The sequence below is a fragment of the Salvelinus alpinus genome, chromosome 4, assembly GCF_045679555.1.
Source record: "Salvelinus alpinus chromosome 4, SLU_Salpinus.1, whole genome shotgun sequence".
In the NCBI taxonomy this organism is placed as follows: Eukaryota; Metazoa; Chordata; class Actinopteri; order Salmoniformes; family Salmonidae; genus Salvelinus; species Salvelinus alpinus.
Genome location: NC_092089.1, coordinates 97,582,713 through 97,604,536, shown reverse-complemented (window position 1 = coordinate 97,604,536; position 21,824 = coordinate 97,582,713). Strand labels below are relative to the sequence as shown.

Sequence of the window (21,824 nt, the reverse complement as noted above, 5' to 3'; positions counted from 1 at the left end):
CCAACAGTCTTGAAGGAGTTCACACATATGCTGAGCACTTGTTGGCTGCTTTACCTTGACTCTGCGGTCCAACTTATCCCAAACCATCAGAATTCTGTGGTAGCCATGCTGGTTAAGTGTGACTTGAAATCTAAATAAATTAAGCAGTGTCACCAGCAAAGCACCTCCACACATCACACCTCCTCCTCCACACTTCACGGTGGGAACCACACACGCGGAGATCATCCGTTCACCTAGTCCGCGTCTCACAAAGACACGGCGGTTGGAACCAAAAATCTAATATTTGGACTCATCAGACCAAAGGACAGATTTCCACCGGTCTAATATCCATTGCTCACGTTTCTTGCCACAAGCAAGTCTCTTCTTCTTATTGGTGTGCTTTAGTAGTGGTTTCTTTGCAGCAATTCGACCATGAATGCTTGATTCACGCAGTCTCCTCTGAACAGTTGATGTTGAGATGTGTCTGTTACTTGAACTTTGTGAAACATTTACTTGGGCTGCAATTTCTGAGGCTGGTAACTCTAATGAACTTATCCTCTGCAGCAGAAGTAACTCTGGGTCTTCCATTCCTCTGGGTCTTCCATTCCATTCCACTTCCATGATGGCCCTCATTAGAGCCAGTTTCATCATAGCACTTGATGGTTTTTGCGACTGCACTTAAAGAAGCTTACAAAGAAAAACCCTTGAATGAGTAGGTGTGTCTAAACTTTTGACAGGTACTGTATTTAGCAGATGTTATCGTGGGTGTAGCTAAATGCTTATGTTCCTAGCTCCAGCAGTGCAGTAATACCTAACTAAATGCTTATGTTACTAGCTCCAGCAGTGCAGTAATACCTAACTAAATGCTTGTGTTCCTAGCTCCAGCAGTGCAGTAATACCTAACTAAATGCTTGTGTTCCTAGCTCCAACAGTGCAGTAATACCTAACTAAATGCTTGTGTTCCTAGCTCCAACAGTGCAGTAATACCCAACTAAATGCTTGTGTTCCTAGCTCCAGCAGTGCAGTAATACCTATCTAAATGCTTGTGTTCCTAGCTCCAGCAGTGCAGTAATACCTAACTAAATGCTAGTGTTCCTAGCTCCAGCAGAGCAGTAATACCTAACTAAAAGCTTGTGTTCCTAGCTCCAACAGTGCAGTTATACCTAACTAAATGCTTGTGTTCCTAGCTCCAACAGTGCAGTAATACCTAACTAAATGCTAGTGTTCCTAGCTCCAACAGTGCAGTAATACCTAACTAAATGCTAGTGTTCCTAGCTCCAGCAGTGCAGTAATACCTAACTAAAAGCTTGTGTTCCTAGCTCCAACAGTGCAGTAATACCTAACTAAAAGCTTGTGTTCCTAGCTCCAACAGTGCAGTAATATCTAACTAAATGCTTGTGTTCCTAGCTCCAACAGTGCAGTAATACCTAACTAAATGCTAGTGTTCCTAGCTCCAGCAGTGCAGTAATACCTAAAAATTCGAACCAATACACGCAAATCCCCCAAATAAAAATATAGGAATTTATATGTATTAGAACGAGCAATGTCAGAGTCTGGAATATAAATATATATGTATAGGATGGTGTGTATAGACAGTATGGACAGTATATGAATGGAAAGGGTGTGCACAGCAGTAGTTATACAGTGATTTGCAAAAGTATTCACAGTCATATTTCCTATTTTGTTGCCTTACAACCTGAAATTTAAATTGATTTTTGTCATTTGATTTACACAACATGCCTACAACAACATGCGTACAACTTTAAATATGCAAAATAGTTTTTATTGGGAAACAAGCAAGAAATAAGACAAAAAAATGGAAACTTGAGCATGAGTAACTATTCACCACCACAAAGTCAATACTTTGTAGTGCCATCTTTTGCAGCAATTACAGCTGTAAGTCTCTTGGGGTATGTCGCTATAAGCTTGGCACATCTAGCCACTGGGATTGTTGCCCATTCTTCAGGGCAAAATTGCTCCAGCTGTTTCAAGTTGGATGGGTTCCGCTGGTGTACAGCAATCTTTAAGTCATACCACAGATGCTCAATTGGATTGAGGCTTTGACTAGGCCATTCCAAGACATTTAAATGTTTCCCCTTAAACCACTCGAGTGTTACTTTAGCAGTATGCTTAGGGTTATTTTCCTGCTGGAAGGTGAACATCCGTCCCAGTCTCAAATCTCTGGAAGACTGAAACAGGTTTCCATCAATAATTTCCCTGTATTTAGCACCATCCATTATACCTTAAATTCTGACCAGTTTCCCAGTCCCTGCCGATGAAAAACATCCCCACAGCATGATGCTGCTTCACTGTAGTGATGGTGTTCTCGGGGTGATGAGAGGTGTTGGGTTTGCGCCAGACATTGCAAAAGCTCAATTTTAGTCTAATCTGACCAGAGTACCTTCCTCCATATGTTTGAGGAGTCTCCCACATGCCTTTTGGCGAAAACCAAACATGTTTGCTTATTTTTTTCTGGCCACTCTTCCTTAAAGCCCAGCTCTGTGGAGTGTACAGCTTAAAGCGGTCCTATGGACAGATACTCCAATTTCCGCTGTGGAGCTTTGCAGATCCTTCAGGGTTATCTTTGGTCTCTTTGTTGCCCCTCTGATTAATGCCCTCCTTGCCTGGTTCGTGAGTTTTGGTGGGCGGCCCACTCTTGGCAGGTTTGTTGTGGTGCCATATTCTTAAAAAAAAAATGATAATGATTTAATGGTGCTCCGTGAGATGTTCAAAGTTTCTGATGTTTTTTTATAAACCAACCCTGATCTGTACTTCTCCACAACTTTGTCCCTGGCCTGTTTGGAGAGCTCCTTGGTCTTCATGGTGCTGCTTGCTCGGTGGTGCCCCTTGCTTAGTGGTTTTGCAGACATTGGGGCCTTTCAGAACAGGTGTATATATACTGAGATCATGTGACAGATCATGTGACACTTAGATTGCACACAGGTGGACTTTATTTAACTAATTATGTGACTTCTGAAGGTAATTGGTTGCACAAGATCTTATTTAGGGGCTTCATAGCAACGGGGGTGAATATATATGCACCAACACTTTTCTGTTTTTTACTTCTTCTTTTTTTGAAACAAGTTATTTTTTAAAATTTAATTTCACCAATTTGGACTATTTTGTGTATGTCCATTACATGACATCCAAATAAAAATGTATTTAAATTACAGGTTGTATTGTAACAAAATAGGAAAAACTCCAAGGGGGTGAATACTTTTGCAAGGCAATGTATAGGATGAGCCGTGACTAGAACAACCATATATACATATGAAGTGGGTAAACAGTATGTAAACATTATTAAAGTGACCAGTGTTCAATGACTATGTCTATAGGGCAGCAGTCTTTAACCTTTTGTCAATAGGGGGGCGCCATTTCCACTTTGTAAAAATTCGTTCCCAAATTAAACTGCCTCGTACTCAATTCTTGCTCGTACAATATGCATATTATTAGTACTATTGGATAGAAAACACTCTCTAGTTTCTAAAACCGTTTGAATTATATCTGTGAGTAAAACAGAACTCATTTTGCAGCAAACTTCCTGTCAGGAACTGAAAAATCTGAAATCGGGGGCTCTGTTCCAGGGTTGAGGACCGGGTGGTAGCCTGCTAGTAACAGTGACTAAGTTCAGGGCAGGGTACTGACCAGCTAGTGATGACTATTTAACAGCCTGATGGCCTGGAGATTCAAGCTGTTTTTCAGTCACTCAGTCCAAGCTGTAGAGTCTCCGCCTTCTAGATGGTAGCAGGGTGAACAGGCCGTGGCTCGGGTGGCTGAAGTCCTTGATGATCTTCTTGACCTTCCTGTGACACCAGTTGCTGTAGATGTCCTGTAGGGCAGGCAGTGTGCCCCAGGTGATGTGTTGGGCTGACGGCACCACCCTCTGGTGCATGCTTAGATAAGCAGAGTAATTAACATATTTTTGACATAGAATTATGCATAATGATTTTGGCTCTAGATTTGCAGGAAAAAGCTGTTTGAAAAATGCAAAATTCTCCAACATCTGAACGGGGGGCCCCCCATAAGACCATCCCCCAGCAATCCTCACGTACTTTGTGCCCCCCCTTCAGATTTTTGGGGTGTATGACGCCCGTGTGAGACGTTACGTCAGGCACTGTACATTCTAGCTGATGTGTTCTAATACCCCCAATGGTCAACATGACATTAAAACAGCAGACGTGATTGGATGTATCATTCCAGAGGCTTGGAAACGTTAAGAACACTTGATTAGCTAATCAGAAGGTATGATTTGTCAATCGGAACACTTGGAAAGACAATCTCTTTCAAGTGTGATTAACAATGGTAGAGTTGTGTATGTCAGACGCAACACACCCTTAACAGCATTGGAAGAAATGGGATGTGTCTGGTTGTCAGGGATACAGTATTTGAAGAGGAAGTGACGACTCAGCTCAGGTGTCTTTCTATGCCTGCTACGTTAGCTCGGCCTGCTGCATGTTTCTTCACTAAACCTTCACCAAATACTATTTGAAATGATTTCAAATACTTGATCTGAGTTTGATTGAGTTTGCCTGATGCAGTGGAAACAATAGAATAGTCAATAGCACAAGTCCCTGGTCTTGACTAAACTGGATGGGTCCTTTTCCCAAATGATACCCTATTCCCTTTGTAGTGCACTACTTTTGTCCAGAGCCCCATGAGCCCTATGAGCCCTATGAGCCCTACGAGCCCTACGAGCCCTACGAGCCATACGAGCCCTACGAGCCCTACGAGCCCTATGCGCCCTATGCGCCCTACGAGCCCTATGAGCCCTACGAGCCCTACGAGCCCTACGAGCCATACGAGCCCTACGAGCCCTACGAGCCCTACGAGCCCTATGCGCCCTATGAGCTCTACGAGCCCTACGAGCCCTACGAGCCCTACGAGCCCTACGAGCCCTATGATACCCTATTCTATGAGCCCTATGAGCTCTATGAGCCCTATGAGCCCTATGAGCCCTATGAGCCCTATGAGCCCTACGAGCCCTATGAGCCCTACGAGTCCTATGAGCCCTACGAGCCCTGGTCAAAGTATTGCCTGGGTCTTTATTGCTGCCAGATTCTGAGGTCTCACCAGAGAACATGACAGATCTACAAATAAATGCAAGTGTTTTCCCCAGCTGAATAAATGTCATCCAATGCAAATAGGCCCCCTGATAAAGAGTTATGCTGGTATTACTGCAAGATCTCATTCCACAAATTGGCTGTTATAGATTTGATCTGCAGTGTAGCTACCCAAGAAAGTTTGAATTTTCAAACACTTGACATATGTGTGGGTGTGTGTCTGATCTTGTTTTCTCTCTCAAGCATCCTAACGCCTCCCTCCCTCTCTCCCTCCCTCCCTCCCTCTCTCCCTCCTTCTCTCCCTCCCTCTCTCCCTCCTTCTCTCCCTCCCTCCCTCCCTCTCTCCCTCCCTCTCTCCCTCTCTCTCCAGTCTGCTCTCAGTTCTCCCGAGGGGTCTATGCCATCTTCGGCTTCTACGATAAAAAGTCCATGAACACCCTGACGTCATTCTGTGGTGCGCTGCACACCTCCTTCGTCACGCCCAGTTACCCCACCGACAACGAAGTGCAGTTTGTCATCCAGATGAGACCTGCACTGCGTGGGGCCGTCCTCAGCCTGCTGTCACACTACAAGTGGCAGAAGTTCGTTTACCTCTACGACACTGACAGAGGTAGGTGCCATGCCATTACAGGCCGTGATATAGTTCAGGGTGTGAGGTAAACACACAGACAGAGCTAGGTGCCATGCCACCACAGGCCGTGATATAGTTCAGGGTGTGAGGTAAACACACAGACAGAGCTAGGTGCCATGCCACCACAGGCCTTGATATAGTTCAGGGTGTGAGGTAAACACACAGACAGAGCTAGGTGCCATGCCACCACAGGCCGTGATATAATTCAGGGTGTGAGGTAAACACACAGACAGAGCTAGGTGCCATGCCACCACAGGCCGTGATATAGTTCAGGGTGTGAGGTAAACACACAGACAGAGCTAGGTGCCATGCCACCACAGGCCGTGATATAGTTCAGGGTGTGAGGTAAACACACAGACAGAGCTAGGTGCCATGCCAATACAGGCCGTGATATAGTTCAGGGTGTGAGGTAAACACACAGACAGAGCTAGGTGCTTTTGAAGTACTTTTCGAGTTCATCAACATTGATAGTATTCACGGCAAAATGACAAAGTAGATATTGTTATGTAATATAACATGCAACACAGACAGCGGAAGGTAAGGTTTAACAGGTTGGTTCTACCGTAGACCTTGACTTGGTTTAGTTGAGGATTTAAGTATTGACTCTTAGGGGTGCACTTGAAACAGTTGATAGCATCAACATTGATAATATCCATAGCCAAAATGACAAACTATGCATGACCTAAACCCCAGGTGCAGTGTGCTGGAACATTACCCCCAAGTTGAAACAAGGAAGTGGGCGACAATCTATAAGCACTGTGTAATGTAATCTACAGGCCATTCACATCCTCCATCTACTTTATAACTGGGAGAAATGTATGTCATTGTAACTAAGCTGTGGGTGCAGTATGTCATTGTAACTAAGCTGTGGGTGCAGTATGTCATTGTGACTAAGCTGTGGGTGAAGTATTTAATTGTAACTATGCTTTGGGTGCAGTATGTCATTGTGACTAAGCTGTGGGTGCAGTATGTCATTGTAACTAAGCTGTGGGTGCAGTATGTCATTGTAACTTAGCTGTGGGTGCAGTATGTCATTGTAACTTAGCTGTGGGTGCAGTATGTCATTTTGACTAAGCTGTGGGTGCAGTATGTCATTGTAACTTAGCTGTGGGTGCAGTATGTCATTGTAACTTAGCTGTGGGTGCAGTATGTCATTGTAACTTAGCTGTGGGTGCAGTATGTCATTGTAACTTAGCTGTGGGTGCAGTATGTCATTGTGACTAAGCTGTGGGTGCAGTATGTCATTGTGACTAAGCTGTGGGTGCAGTATGTCATTGTGACTAAGCTGTGGGTGCAGTATGTCATTGTAACTTAGCTGTGGGTGCAGTATGTCATTGTAACTTAGCTGTGGGTGCAGTATGTCATTGGAACTAAGCTGTGGGTGCAGTATGTCATTGTAACTTAGCTGTGGGTGCAGTATGTCATTGTAACTTAGCTGTGGGTGCAGTATGTCATTGTGACTAAGCTGTGGGTGCAGTATGTCATTGTAACTTAGCTGTGGGTGCAGTATGTCATTGTGACTAAGCTGTGGGTGCAGTATGTTATTGTAACTAAGCTGTGGGTGCAGTATGTCATTGTAACTATGCTTTGGGTGCAGTATGTCATTGTAACTTAGCTGTGGGTGCAGTATGTCATTGTAACTAAGCTGTGGGTGCAGTATGTCATTGTAACTAAGCTGTGGGTGCAGTATTTCATTGTAACTATGCTTTGGAGGCAGTATCTCACAGCCTTAATGTATTGTGTAGTTATCGAGGTTCGCTGAGGTTCGCTAGCCAGGTATTCTCGTCCTAACGTAACGTAAAGTAGTCAACCCTGCTAGCTAGCCAGCTAGCCACCGATTAGCAGCACTGTAGAAACGATTACATTACAACGGAACGACTTGATTTGTGTAGTGTTAGCTAGCTACATAGTTTTCTTTGCTATCTTTGTATCTAAGATAATTGTGTAGCTTTGAGTAATTATCGGTTAGCTAGCCAGCTATTTTCGCCTGCCGCGCTGCCGTCCTCCTACCTAGCCAACACTGCTAGCTAACACTGCTAGCTAGCCAACTTCTACCGAATAGCAGCACTGTAGAAACTTACATTACAACGGAACGACTTGATTAGCGTAGTGTTAGCTAGTTGTCTTTGCTGTCCTTGTATCCATGATAATTGTGTAGTTTAGAGAAATTTAGAGAAATTGTCGAGGTCACCTAGCCAGCTTCACTTTCAACAACGCAGCCACTGCTAGCCAGGCTACTTCACCAGCCAGCAGTACTATATCATTTTAGTCAATTAGATCTTTTATTTTTTTTTTTTTTTTTTGCAACGTAAGCTTAACTTTCTGAACATTCGAGTCGTGTAGCCCACTTGTCATTCTAATCTCCTTTGCTTTAGCGTAGCCTCTTCTGTAGCCTGTCAACTATGTGTCTGTCTATCCCTGTTCTCTCCTCTCTGCACAGACCATACAAACGCTTCACACCGCGTGGCCGCGCCCACCCTAACCTGGTGGTCCCAGCCCGCACGACCCACGTGGAGTTCCAGGTCTCCGGTAGCCTCTGGAACTGCCGATCCGCGGCCAACAAGGCAGAGCTCATCTCAGCCTATGCGTCCCTCCAGTCCCTCGACTTCTTGGCACTGACGGAAACATGGCTCACCACAGATAACACTGCTACTCCTACTGCTCTCTCTTCGTCTGCCCACGTGTTCTCGCACACCCCGAGAGCTTCTGGTCAGCGGGGTGGTGGCACCGGGATCCTCATCTCTCCCAAGTGGTCATTCTCTCTTTCTCCCCTTACCCATCTGTCTATCGCCTCCTTTGAATTCCATGCTGTCACAGTTACCAGCCCTTTCAAGCTTAACATCCTTATCATTTATCGCCCTCCAGGTTCCCTTGGAGAGTTCATCAATGAGCTTGATGCCTTGATAAGCTCCTTTCCTGAGGACGGCTCACCTCTCACAGTTCTGGGTGACTTTAACCTCCCCATGTCTACCTTTGACTCATTCCTCTCTGCCTCCTTCTTTCCACTCCTCTCCTCTTTTGACCTCACCCTCTCACCTTCCCCCCCTACTCACAAGGCAGGCAATACGCTTGACCTCATCTTTACTAGATGCTGTTCTTCCACTAACCTCATTGCAACTCCCCTCCAAGTCTCCGACCACTACCTTGTATCCTTTTCCCTCTCGCTCTCATCCAACACTTCCCACACTGCCCCTACTCGGATGGTATCGCGCCGTCCCAACCTTCGCTCTCTCTCCCCCGCTACTCTCTCCTCTTCCATCCTATCATCTCTTCCCTCTGCCCAAACCTTCTCCAACCTATCTCCTGATTCTGCCTCCTCAACCCTCCTCTCCTCCCTTTCTGCATCCTTTGACTCTCTATGTCCCCTATCCTCCAGGCCGGCTCGGTCCTCCCCTCCCGCTCCGTGGCTCGACGACTCATTGCGAGCTCACAGAACAGGGCTCCGGGCAGCCGAGCGGAAATGGAGGAAAACTCGCCTCCCTGCGGACCTGGCATCCTTTCACTCCCTCCTCTCTACATTTTCCTCTTCTGTCTCTGCTGCTAAAGCCACTTTCTACCACTCTAAATTCCAAGCATCTGCCTCTAACCCTAGGAAGCTCTTTGCCACCTTCTCCTCCCTCCTGAATCCTCCTCCCCCTCCCCCCTCCTCCCTCTCTGCAGACGACTTCGTCAACCATTTTGAAAAGAAGGTCGACGACATCCGATCCTCGTTTGCTAAGTCAAACGACACCGCTGGTTCTGCTCACACTGCCCTACCCTGTGCTTTGACCTCTTTCTCCCCTCTCTCTCCAGATGAAATCTCGCGTCTTGTGACGGCCGGCCGCCCAACAACCTGCCCGCTTGACCCTATCCCCTCCTCTCTTCTCCAGACCATTTCCGGAGACCTTCTCCCTTACCTCACCTCGCTCATCAACTCATCCTTGACCGCTGGCTACGTCCCTTCCGTCTTCAAGAGAGCGAGAGTTGCACCCCTTCTGAAAAAACCTACACTCGATCCCTCCGATGTCAACAACTACAGACCAGTATCCCTTCTTTCTTTTCTCTCCAAAACTCTTGAACGTGCCGTCCTTGGCCAGCTCTCCTGCTATCTCTCTCAGAATGACCTTCTTGATCCAAATCAGTCAGGTTTCAAGACTAGTCACTCAACTGAGACTGCTCTTCTCTGTATCACGGAGGCGCTCCGCACTGCTAAAGCTAACTCTCTCTCCTCTGCTCTCATCCTTCTAGACCTATCGGCTGCCTTCGATACTGTGAACCATCAGATCCTCCTCTCCACCCTCTCCGAGTTGGGCATCTCCGGCGCGGCCCACGCTTGGATTGCGTCCTACCTGACAGGTCGCTCCTACCAGGTGGCGTGGCGAGAATCTGTCTCCTCACCACGCGCTCTCACCACTGGTGTCCCCCAGGGCTCTGTTCTAGGCCCTCTCCTATTCTCGCTATACACCAAGTCACTTGGCTCTGTCATAACCTCACATGGTCTCTCCTATCACTGCTATGCAGACGACACACAATTAATCTTCTCCTTTCCCCCTTCTGATGACCAGGTGGCGAATCGCATCTCTGCATGTCTGGCAGACATATCAGTGTGGATGACGGATCACCACCTCAAGCTGAACCTCGGCAAGACGGAGCTGCTCTTCCTCCCGGGGAAGGACTGCCCGTTCCATGATCTCGCCATCACGGTTGACAACTCCATTGTGTCCTCCTCCCAGAGCGCTAAGAACCTTGGCGTGATCCTGGACAACACCCTGTCGTTCTCAACTAACATCAAGGCGGTGGCCCGTTCCTGTAGGTTCATGCTCTACAACATCCGCAGAGTACGACCCTGCCTCACACAGGAAGCGGCGCAGGTCCTAATCCAGGCACTTGTCATCTCCCGTCTGGATTACTGCAACTCGCTGTTGGCTGGGCTCCCTGCCTGTGCCATCAAACCCCTACAACTCATCCAGAACGCCGCAGCCCGTCTGGTGTTCAACCTTCCCAAGTTCTCTCACGTCACCCCGCTCCTCCGCTCTCTCCACTGGCTTCCAGTTGAAGCTCGCATCCGCTACAAGACCATGGTGCTTGCCTACGGAGCTGTGAGGGGAACGGCACCTCAGTACCTTCAGGCTCTGATCAGGCCCTACACCCAAACAAGGGCTCTGCGTTCATCCACCTCTGGCCTGCTCGCCTCCCTACCACTGAGGAAGTACAGTTCCCGCTCAGCCCAGTCAAAACTGTTCGCTGCTCTGGCACCCCAATGGTGGAACAAACTCCCTCACGACGCCAGGACAGCGGAGTCAATCACCACCTTCCGGAGACACCTGAAACCCCACCTCTTCAAGGAATACCTAGGATAAAGCAATCCTTCTGCCCCCCCCCCCCCCCTTAAAAGATTTAGATGCACTATTGTAAAGTGGCTGTTCCACTGGATGTCATTAGGTGAATGCACCAATTTGTAAGTCGCTCTGGATAAGAGCGTCTGCTAAATGACTTAAATGTAAATGTAAATGTTGGTTAATCTCTGTTTAATCACAGTGTTGGTTTTTGTTTATCATTTTAAATTAGGTGTGCTGCTACAGCTGTAGCTGCAGCCCGGCATATATTTCAGCATGGAAATTACAGTCTATGCCTTTAGGATATATTTATTTGTGTTAATTAAGAGTTATTAGAGTTCTTTAGATGTTAGGAGTGTGTGTGTGTTTGTGTGTGTGTGTGTTTGTGTGTGTGTGTGCTTGTCTTTGAGTGTGCCTGTGTGTGTTGTGATTATGGTGACAATATACCAACATGTAGCCAGTGTTTGGTGTAGTGATGTGGGGTGTAGTTTGTCATTCTTGTTCTGTAACATTAAAGTGAAGAAGTAGTCACTTCTTACACTACACAGGATGTGTATTCCCTCCTATAGACAGTAGCAGGATGTGTATTCCCTCCTATAGACAGTAGCAGGATGTGTATTCCCTCCCATAGACAGTAGCAGGATGTGTAGTCCCTCTAGACAGTAGCAGGATGTGTAGTCCCTCTAGACAGTAGCAGGATGTGTATTCCCTCCTATAGACAGTAGCAGGATGTGTAGTCCCTCTAGACAGTAGCAGGATGTGTATTCCCTCTAGACAGTAGCAGGATGTGTATTCCCTCCTCTAGACAGTAGCAGGATGTGTATTCCCTCCTATAGACAGTAGCAGGATGTGTATTCCCTCCCATAGACAGTAGCAGGATGTGTATTCCCTCCTATAGACAGTAGCAGGATGTGTATTCCCTCCCATAGACAGTAGCAGGATGTGTATTCCCTCCTATAGACAGTAGCAGGATGTGTATTCCCTCCCATAGACAGTAGCAGGATGTGTATTCCCTCCTATAGACAGTAGCAGGATGTGTATTCCCTCCTAGAGACAGTAGCAGGATGTGTATTCCCTCCTATAGACAGTAGCAGGATGTGTATTCCCTCCTATAGACAGTAGCAGGATGTGTATTCCCTCCTATAGACAGTAGCAGGATGTGTATTCCCTCCTATAGACAGTAGCAGGATGTGTATTCCCTCCTATAGACAGTAGCAGGATGTGTATTCCCTCCTATAGACAGTAGCAGGATGTGTATTCCCTCCTATAGACAGTAGCAGGATGTGTATTCCCTCCTCTAGACAGTAGCAGGATGTGTATTCCCTCCTCTAGACAGTAGCAGGATGTGTATTCCCTCCTATAGACAGTAGCAGGATGTGTATTCCCTCCTCTAGACAGTAGCAGGATGTTTATTCCCTCCTATAGACAGTAGCAGGATGTGTATTCCCTCCTATAGACAGTAGCAGGATGTGTATTCCCTCCTCTAGACAGTAGCAGGATGTGTATTCCCTCCTATAGACAGTAGCAGGATGTGTATTCCCTCCTATAGACAGTAGCAGGATGTGTATTCCCTCCTCTAGACAGTAGCAGGATGTGTATTCCCTCTAGACAGTAGCAGGATGTGTATTCCCTCCTATAGACAGTAGCAGGATGTGTATTCCCTCCTCTAGACAGTAGCAGGATGTGTATTCCCTCCTATAGACAGTAGCAGGATGTGTATTCCCTCCTCTAGACAGTAGCAGGATGTGTATTCCCTCCTCTAGACAGTAGCAGGATGTGTATTCCCTATAGACAGTAGCATGATGTGTATTCCCTCCTATAGACAGTAGCAGGATGTGTATTCCCTCCTATAGACAGTAGCAGGATGTGTATTCCCTCCTATAGACAGTAGCAGGATGTGTATTCCCTATAGACAGTAGCATGATGTGTATTCCCTCCTATAGACAGTAGCAGGATGTGTATTCCCTCCTATAGACAGTAGCAGGATGTGTATTCCCTATAGACAGTAGCAGGATGTGTATTCCCTCCTATAGACAGTAGCAGGATGTGTATTCCCTCCTATAGACAGTAGCAGGATGTGTATTCCCTCCTATAGACAGTAGGAGGATGTGTATTCCCTCCTATAGACAGTAGCAGGATGTGTATTCCCTCCTCTAGACAGTAGCAGAATGTGTATTCCCTCCTATAGACAGTAGCATGATGTGTATTCCCTCCTATAGACAGTAGCAGGATGTTTATTCCCTCCTCTAGACAGTAGCAGGATATGTATTCCCTCCTATAGACAGGAGCAGGATGTGTATTCCCTCCTATAGACAGTAGCAGGATGTGTATTCCCTCCTATAGACAGTAGCAGGATGTGTATTCCCTCCTATAGACAGTAGCAGGATGTGTATTCCCTCCTATAGACAGTAGCATGATGTGTATTCCCTCCTATAGACAGTAGCAGGATATATATTCCCTCCTATAGACAGTAGCAGGATGTGTATTCCCTCCTCTAGACAGTAGCAGGATGTGTATTCCCTCCTCTAGACAGTAGCAGGATGTGTTTCCCGCTAGACAGTAGCATGATGTGTATTCCCTCCTATAGACAGTAGCAGGATGTGTATTCCCTCCTATAGACAGTAGTAGGATATGTATTCCCTCCTATAGACAGTATCAGGATGTGTATTCCCTCCTATAGACAGTAGCAGGATGTGTATTCCCTCCTATAGACAGTAGCAGGATGTGTATTCCCTCCTATAGACAGTAGCAGGATGTGTATTCCCTCCTATAGACAGTAGCAGGATATATATTCCCTCCTATAGACAGTAGCAGGATGTGTATTCCCTCCTCTAGACAGTAGCAGGATGTGTATTCCCTCCTCTAGACAGTAGCAGGATGTGTTTCCCGCTAGACAGTAGCATGATGTGTATTCCCTCCTATAGACAGTAGCAGGATGTGTATTCCCTCCTATAGACAGTAGTAGGATATGTATTCCCTCCTATAGACAGTAGCATGATGTGTATTCCCTCCTATAGACAGTAGCAGGATGTTTATTCCCTCCTCTAGACAGTAGCAGGATGTGTATTCCCTCCTCTAGACAGTAGCAGGATGTGTATTCCCTCCTCTAGACAGTAGCAGGATGTGTATTCCCTCCTCTAGACAGAAGCAGGATGTGTATTCCCTTTAGACAGTAGCAGGATGTGTAGTCCCTCGAGACAGTAGCAGGATGTGTAGTCCCTCGAGACAGTAGCAGGATGTGTATTCCCTCCTATAGACAGTAGCAGGATGTGTATTCCCTCCTATAGACAGTAGCAGGATGTGTATTCCCTCCTATAGACAGTAGCAGGATGTGTATTCCCTCCTATAGACAGTAGCAGGATGTGTATTCCCTCCTATAGACAGTAGCAGGATGTGTATTCCCTCCTATAGACAGTAGCAGGATGTGTATTCCCTCCTATAGACAGTAGCAGGATGTGTATTCCCTCCTCTAGACAGTAGCAGGATGTGTATTCCCTCCTCTAGACAGTAGCAGGATGTGTATTCCCTCCTATAGACAGTAGCAGGATGTGTATTCCCTCCTCTAGACAGTAGCAGGATGTGTATTCCCTCCTCTAGACAGTAGCAGGATGTTTATTCCCTCCTATAGACAGTAGCAGGATGTGTATTCCCTCCTATAGACAGTAGCAGGATGTGTATTCCCTCCTCTAGACAGTAGCAGGATGTGTATTCCCTCCTATAGACAGTAGCAGGATGTGTATTCCCTCCTCTAGACAGTAGCAGGATGTGTATTCCTTCCTCTAGACAGTAGCAGGATGTGTATTCCCTCCTATAGACAGTAGCAGGATGTGTATTCCCTCCTATAGACAGTAGCAGGATGTGTATTCCCTCCTATAGACAGTAGCAGGATGTGTATTCCCTCCTCTAGACAGTAGCAGGATGTGTATTCCCTCCTATAGACAGTAGCAGGATGTGTATTCCCTCCTCTAGACAGTAGCAGGATGTGTATTCCCTCTAGACAGTAGCAGGATGTGTATTCCCTCCTATAGACAGTAGCAGGATGTGTATTCCCTCCTCTAGACAGTAGCAGGATGTGTATTCCCTCCTATAGACAGTAGCAGGATGTGTATTCCCTCCTATAGACAGTAGCAGGATGTGTATTCCCTCCTATAGACAGTAGCAGGATGTGTATTCCCTATAGACAGTAGCATGATGTGTATTCCCTCCTATAGACAGTAGCAGGATGTGTATTCCCTCCTATAGACAGTAGCAGGATGTGTATTCCCTCCTATAGACAGTAGCAGGATGTGTATTCCCTATAGACAGTAGCATGATGTGTATTCCCTCCTATAGACAGTAGCAGGATGTGTATTCCCTCCTATAGACAGTAGCAGGATGTGTATTCCCTATAGACAGTAGCAGGATGTGTATTCCCTCCTATAGACAGTAGCAGGATGTGTATTCCCTCCTATAGACAGTAGCAGGATGTGTATTCCCTCCTATAGACAGTTGTAGGATGTGTATTCCCTCCTATAGACAGTAGCAGGATGTGTATTCCCTCCTCTAGACAGTAGCAGGATGTGTATTCCCTCCTATAGACAGTAGCATGATGTGTATTCCCTCCTATAGACAGTAGCAGGATGTTTATTCCCTCCTCTAGACAGTAGCAGGATATGTATTCCCTCCTATAGACAGGAGCAGGATGTGTATTCCCTCCTATAGACAGTAGCAGGATGTGTATTCCCTCCTATAGACAGTAGCAGGATGTGTATTCCCTCCTATAGACAGTAGCAGGATGTGTATTCCCTCCTATAGACAGTAGCAGGATATATATTCCCTCCTATAGACAGTAGCAGGATGTGTATTCCCTCCTCTAGACAGTAGCAGGATGTGTATTCCCTCCTCTAGACAGTAGCAGGATGTGTTTCCCGCTAGACAGTAGCATGATGTGTATTCCCTCCTATAGACAGTAGCAGGATGTGTATTCCCTCCTATAGACAGTAGTAGGATATGTATTCCCTCCTATAGACAGTAGCAGGATGTGTATTCCCTCCTATAGACAGTAGCAGGATGTGTATTCCCTCCTATAGACAGTAGCAGGATGTGTATTCCCTCCTATAGACAGTAGCAGGATGTGTATTCCCTCCTATAGACAGTAGCAGGATATATATTCCCTCCTATAGACAGTAGCAGGATGTGTATTCCCTCCTCTAGACAGTAGCAGGATGTGTATTCCCTCCTCTAGACAGTAGCAGGATGTGTTTCCCGCTAGACAGTAGCATGATGTGTATTCCCTCCTATAGACAGTAGCAGGATGTGTATTCCCTCCTATAGACAGTAGTAGGATATGTATTCCCTCCTATAGACAGTAGCATGATGTGTATTCCCTCCTATAGACCGTAGCAGGATGTTTATTCCCTCCTCTAGACAGTAGCAGGATGTGTATTCCCTCCTCTAGACAGTAGCAGGATGTGTATTCCCTCCTCTAGACAGTAGCAGGATGTGTATTCCCTCCTCTAGACAGTAGCAGGATGTGTATTCCCTCCTCTAGACAGAAGCAGGATGTGTATTCCCTTTAGACAGTAGCAGGATGTGTAGTCCCTCGAGACAGTAGCAGGATGTGTATTCCATCCTCTAGACAGTAGCAGGATGTGTATTCCCTCCTCTAGACAGTAGCAGGATGTGTAGTCCCTCTAGACAGTAGCAGGATGTGTATTCCCTCCTATAGACAGTAGCAGGATGTGTATTCCCTCTAGACAGTAGCAGGATGTGTATTCCCTCCTCTAGACAGTCGCAGGATGTGTATTCCCTCCTATAGACAGTAGCAGGATGTGTATTCCCTATAGACAGTAGCAGGATGTGTATTCCCTCCTATAGACAGTAGCAGGATGTGTATTCCCTCCTATAGACAGTAGCATGATGTGTATTCCCTCCTATAGACAGTAGCATGATATATATTCCCTCCTATAGACAGTAGCAGGATGTGTATTCCCTCCTCTAGACAGTAGCAGGATGTGTATTCCCTCTAGACAGTAGCAGGATGTGTAATCCCTATAGACAGTAGCAGGATGTGTATTCCCTCCTATAGACAGTAGCAGGATGTGTATTCCCTCCTCTAGACAGTAGCAGGATGTGCATTCCCTCCTCTAGACAGTAGCAGGATGTGTATTCCCTCTAGACAGTAGCAGGATGTGTATTCCCTCCTCTAGACAGTAGCAGGATGTGTATTCCCTCCTATAGACAGTAGCAGGATGTGTATTCCCTTTAGACAGTAGCAGGATGTGTATTCCCTCCTATAGACAGTAGCAGGATGTGTATTCCCTCCTATAGACAGTAGCAGGATGTGTATTCCCTCCTATAGACAGTAGCAGGATGAGTATTCCCTCCTATAGACAGTAGCAGGATGTGTATTCCCTCCTCTAGACAGTAGCAGGATGTGTATTCCCTCCTATAGACAGTAGCAGGATGTGTATTCCCTCCTCTAGACAGTAGCAGGATGTGTAATCCCTCTAGACAGTAGCAGGATGTGTATTCCCTCTAGACAGTAGCAGGATGTGTATTCCCTCCTATAGACAGTAGCATGATGTGTATTCCCTCCTATAGACAGTAGCAGGATGTGTAGTCCCTCTAGACAGTAGCAGGATGTGTATTCCCTCCTATAGACAGTAGCAGGATGTGTATTCCCTCCTATAGACAGTAGCAGGATGTGTATTCCCTCCTATAGACAGTAGCATGATGTGTATTCCCTCCTATAGACAGTAGCAGGATGTGTATTCCCTCCTCTAGACAGTAGCAGGATCTGTATTCCCTCCTATAGACAGTAGCAGGATGTGTATTCCCTCCTATAGACAGTAGCAGGATGTGTAGTCCCTCTAGACAGTAGCAGGATGTGTATTCCCTCCTATAGACAGTAGGAGGATGTGTATTCCCTATAGACAGTAGCAGGATGTGTATTCCCTATAGACAGTAGCATGATGTGTATTCCCTATAGACAGTAGCAGGATGTGTATTCCCTATAGACAGTAGCATGATGTGTATTCCCTCTAGACAGTCGCAGGATATGTATTCCCTCCTATAGACAGGAGCAGGATGTGTATTCCCTCCTATAGACAGTAGCAGGATGTGTATTCCCTCCAATAGACAGTAGCAGGATGTGTATTCCCTCCTCTAGACAGTAGCAGGATGTGTATTCCCTCCTATAGACAGTAGCAGGATGTGTATTCCCTCCTATAGACAGTAGCAGGATGTGTATTCCCTCCTATAGACAGTAGCAGGATATATATTCCCTCCTATAGACAGTAGCAGGATGTGTATTCCCTCCTCTAGACAGTAGCAGGATGTGTATTCCCTCCTCTAGACAGTAGCAGGATGTGTTTCCCGCTAGACAGTAGCATGATGTGTATTCCCTCCTATAGACAGTAGCAGGATGTGTATTCCCTCCTATAGACAGTAGTAGGATATGTATTCCCTCCTATAGACAGTAGCAGGATGTGTATTCCCTCCTATAGACAGTAACAGGATGTTTATTCCCTCCTCTAGACAGTAGCAGGATGTGTATTCCCTCCTCTAGACAGTAGCAGGATGTGTATTCCCTCCTCTAGACAGAAGCAGGATGTGTATTCCCTTTAGACAGTAGCAGGATGTGTAGTCCCTCGAGACAGTAGCAGGATGTGTATTCCATCCTATAGACAGTAGCATGATGTGTATTCCCTCCTATAGACAGTAGCAGGATGTGTAGTCCCTCTAGACAGTAGCAGGATGTGTATTCCCTCCTATAGACAGTAGCAGGATGTGTATTCCCTCCTATAGACAGTAGCAGGATGTGTATTCCCTCCTATAGACAGTAGCATGATGTGTATTCCCTCCTATAGACAGTAGCAGGATGTGTATTCCCTCCTCTAGACAGTAGCAGGATCTGTATTCCCTCCTATAGACAGTAGCAGGATGTGTATTCCCTCCTATAGACAGTAGCAGGATGTGTAGTCCCTCTAGACAGTAGCAGGATGTGTATTCCCTCCTATAGACAGTAGGAGGATGTGTATTCCCTATAGACAGTAGCAGGATGTGTATTCCCTATGAACAGTAGCATGATGTGTATTCCCTATAGACAGTAGCAGGATGTGTATTCCCTATAGACAGTAGCATGATGTGTATTCCCTCTAGACAGTCGCAGGATATGTATTCCCTCCTATAGACAGGAGCAGGATGTGTATTCCCTCCTATAGACAGTAGCAGGATGTGTATTCCCTCCTATAGACAGTAGCAGGATGTGTATTCCCTCCTATAGACAGTAGCAGGATGTGTATTCCCTCCTATAGACAGTAGCAGGATGTGTATTCCCTCCTCTAGACAGTAGCAGGATGTGTATTCCCTCCTCTAGACAGTAGCAGGATGTGTTTCCCGCTAGACAGTAGCATGATGTGTATTCCCTCCTATAGACAGTAGCAGGATGTGTATTCCCTCCTATAGACAGTAGTAGGATATGTATTCCCTCCTATAGACAGTAGCATGATGTGTATTCCCTCCTATAGACAGTAACATGATGTTTATTCCCTCCTCTAGACAGTAGCAGGATGTGTATTCCCTCCTCTAGACAGTAGCAGGATGTGTATTCCCTCCTCTAGACAGAATCAGGATGTGTATTCCCTTTAGACAGTAGCAGGATGTGTAGTCCCTCGAGACAGTAGCAGGATGTGTATTCCATCCTCTAGACAGTAGCAGGATGTGTATTCCCTCCTCTAGACAGTAGCAGGATGTGTAGTCCCTCTAGACAGTAGCAGGATGTGTATTCCCTCCTATAGACAGTAGCAGGATGTGTATTCCCTCTAGACAGTAGCAGGATGTGTATTCCCTCCTCTAGACAGTCGCAGGATGTGTATTCCCTCCTATAGACAGTAGCAGGATGTGTATTCCCTATAGACAGAAGCAGGATGTGTATTCCCTCCTATAGACAGTAGCAGGATGTGTATTCCCTCCTATAGACAGTAGCATGATGTGTATTCCCTCCTATAGACAGTAGCATGATATATATTCCCTCCTATAGACAGTAGCAGGATGTGTATTCCCTCCTCTAGACAGTAGCAGGATGTGTATTCCCTCTAGACAGTAGCAGGATGTGTAATCCCTATAGACAGTAGCAGGATGTGTATTCCCTCCTATAGACAGTAGCAGGATGTGTAGTCCCTCTAGACAGTAGCAGGATGTGCATTCCCTCCTCTAGACAGTAGCAGGATGTGTATTCCCTCTAGACAGTAGCAGGATGTGTATTCCCTCCTCTAGACAGTAGCAGGATGTGTATTCCCTCCTATAGACAGTAGCAGGATGTGTATTCCCTTTAGACAGTAGCAGGATGTGTATTCCCTCCTATAGACAGTAGCAGGATGTGTATTCCCTCCTATAGACAGTAGCATGATGTGTATTCCCTCCTATAGACAGTAGCATGATATATATTCCCTCCTATAGACAGTAGCAGGATGTGTATTCCCTCCTCTAGACAGTAGCAGGATGTGTATTCCCTCTAGACAGTAGCAGGATGTGTAATCCCTATAGACAGTAGCAGGATGTGTATTCCCTCCTATAGACAGTAGCAGGATGTGTATTCCCTCCTCTAGACAGTAGCAGGATGTGCATTCCCTCCTCTAGACAGTAGCAGGATGTGTATTCCCTCTAGGCAGTAGCAGGATGTGTATTCCCTCCTCTAGACAGTAGCAGGATGTGTATTCCCTCCTATAGACAGTAGCAGGATGTGTATTCCCTTTAGACAGTAGCAGGATGTGTATTCCCTCCTATAGACAGTAGCAGGATGTGTATTCCCTCCTATAGACAGTAGCAGGATGTGTATTCCCTCCTATAGACAGTAGCAGGATGTGTATTCCCTCCTATAGACAGTAGCAGGATGTGTATTCCCTCCTCTAGACAGTAGCAGGATGTGTATTCCCTCCTATAGACAGTAGCAGGATGTGTATTCCCTCCTCTAGACAGTAGCAGGATGTGTAATCCCTCTAGACAGTAGCAGGATGTGTATTCCCTCTAGACAGTAGCAGGATGTGTATTCCCTCCTATAGACAGTAGCATGATGTGTATTCCCTCCTATAGACAGTAGCAGGATGTGTAGTCCCTCTAGACAGTAGCAGGATGTGTATTCTCTCCTATAGACAGTAGCAGGATGTGTATTCCCTCCTATAGACAGTAGCAGGATGTGTATTCCCTCCTATAGACAGTAGCATGATGTGTATTCCCTCCTATAGACAGTAGCAGGATGTGTATTCCCTCCTCTAGACAGTAGCAGGATCTGTATTCCCTCCTATAGACAGTAGCAGGATGTGTATTCCCTCCTATAGACAGTAGCAGGATGTGTAGTCCCTCTAGACAGTAGCAGGATGTGTATTCCCTCCTATAGACAGTAGGAGGATGTGTATTCCCTATAGACAGTAGCAGGATGTGTATTCCCTATAGACAGTAGCATGATGTGTATTCCCTATAGACAGTAGCAGAATGTGTATTCCCTATAGACAGTAGCATGATGTGTATTCCCTCTAGACAGTCGCAGGATATGTATTCCCTCCTATAGACAGGAGCAGGATGTGTATTCCCTCCTATAGACAGTAGCAGGATGTGTATTCCCTCCTATAGACAGTAGCAGGATGTGTATTCCCTCCTATAGACAGTAGCAGGATGTGTATTCCCTCCTATAGACAGTAGCAGGATGTGTATTCCCTCCTATAGACAGTAGCAGGATGTGTATTCCCTCCTATAGACAGTAGCAGGATATATATTCCCTCCTATAGACAGTAGCAGGATGTGTATTCCCTCCTCTAGACAGTAGCAGGATGTGTATTCCCTCCTCTAGACAGTAGCAGG

At 46.1% G+C, this 21,824-nt stretch overlaps 1 protein-coding gene across 2 annotated transcripts in view; it reads left to right on the top strand.

Annotated features, from left to right (window-relative positions):
* The window catches only part of LOC139574756 (glutamate receptor 3-like), a 328,769-nt gene that overhangs the window by 89,882 nt on the left and 217,063 nt on the right, over window positions 1–21,824 (top strand). For both annotated transcript variants that reach the window (XM_071399624.1, XM_071399622.1), the window contains exon 3: window positions 5,410–5,649. In XM_071399624.1, coding sequence (XP_071255725.1) covers window positions 5,410–5,649 — 240 coding nt within the window. The remainder of the gene's footprint in view (window positions 1–5,409; window positions 5,650–21,824) is intronic.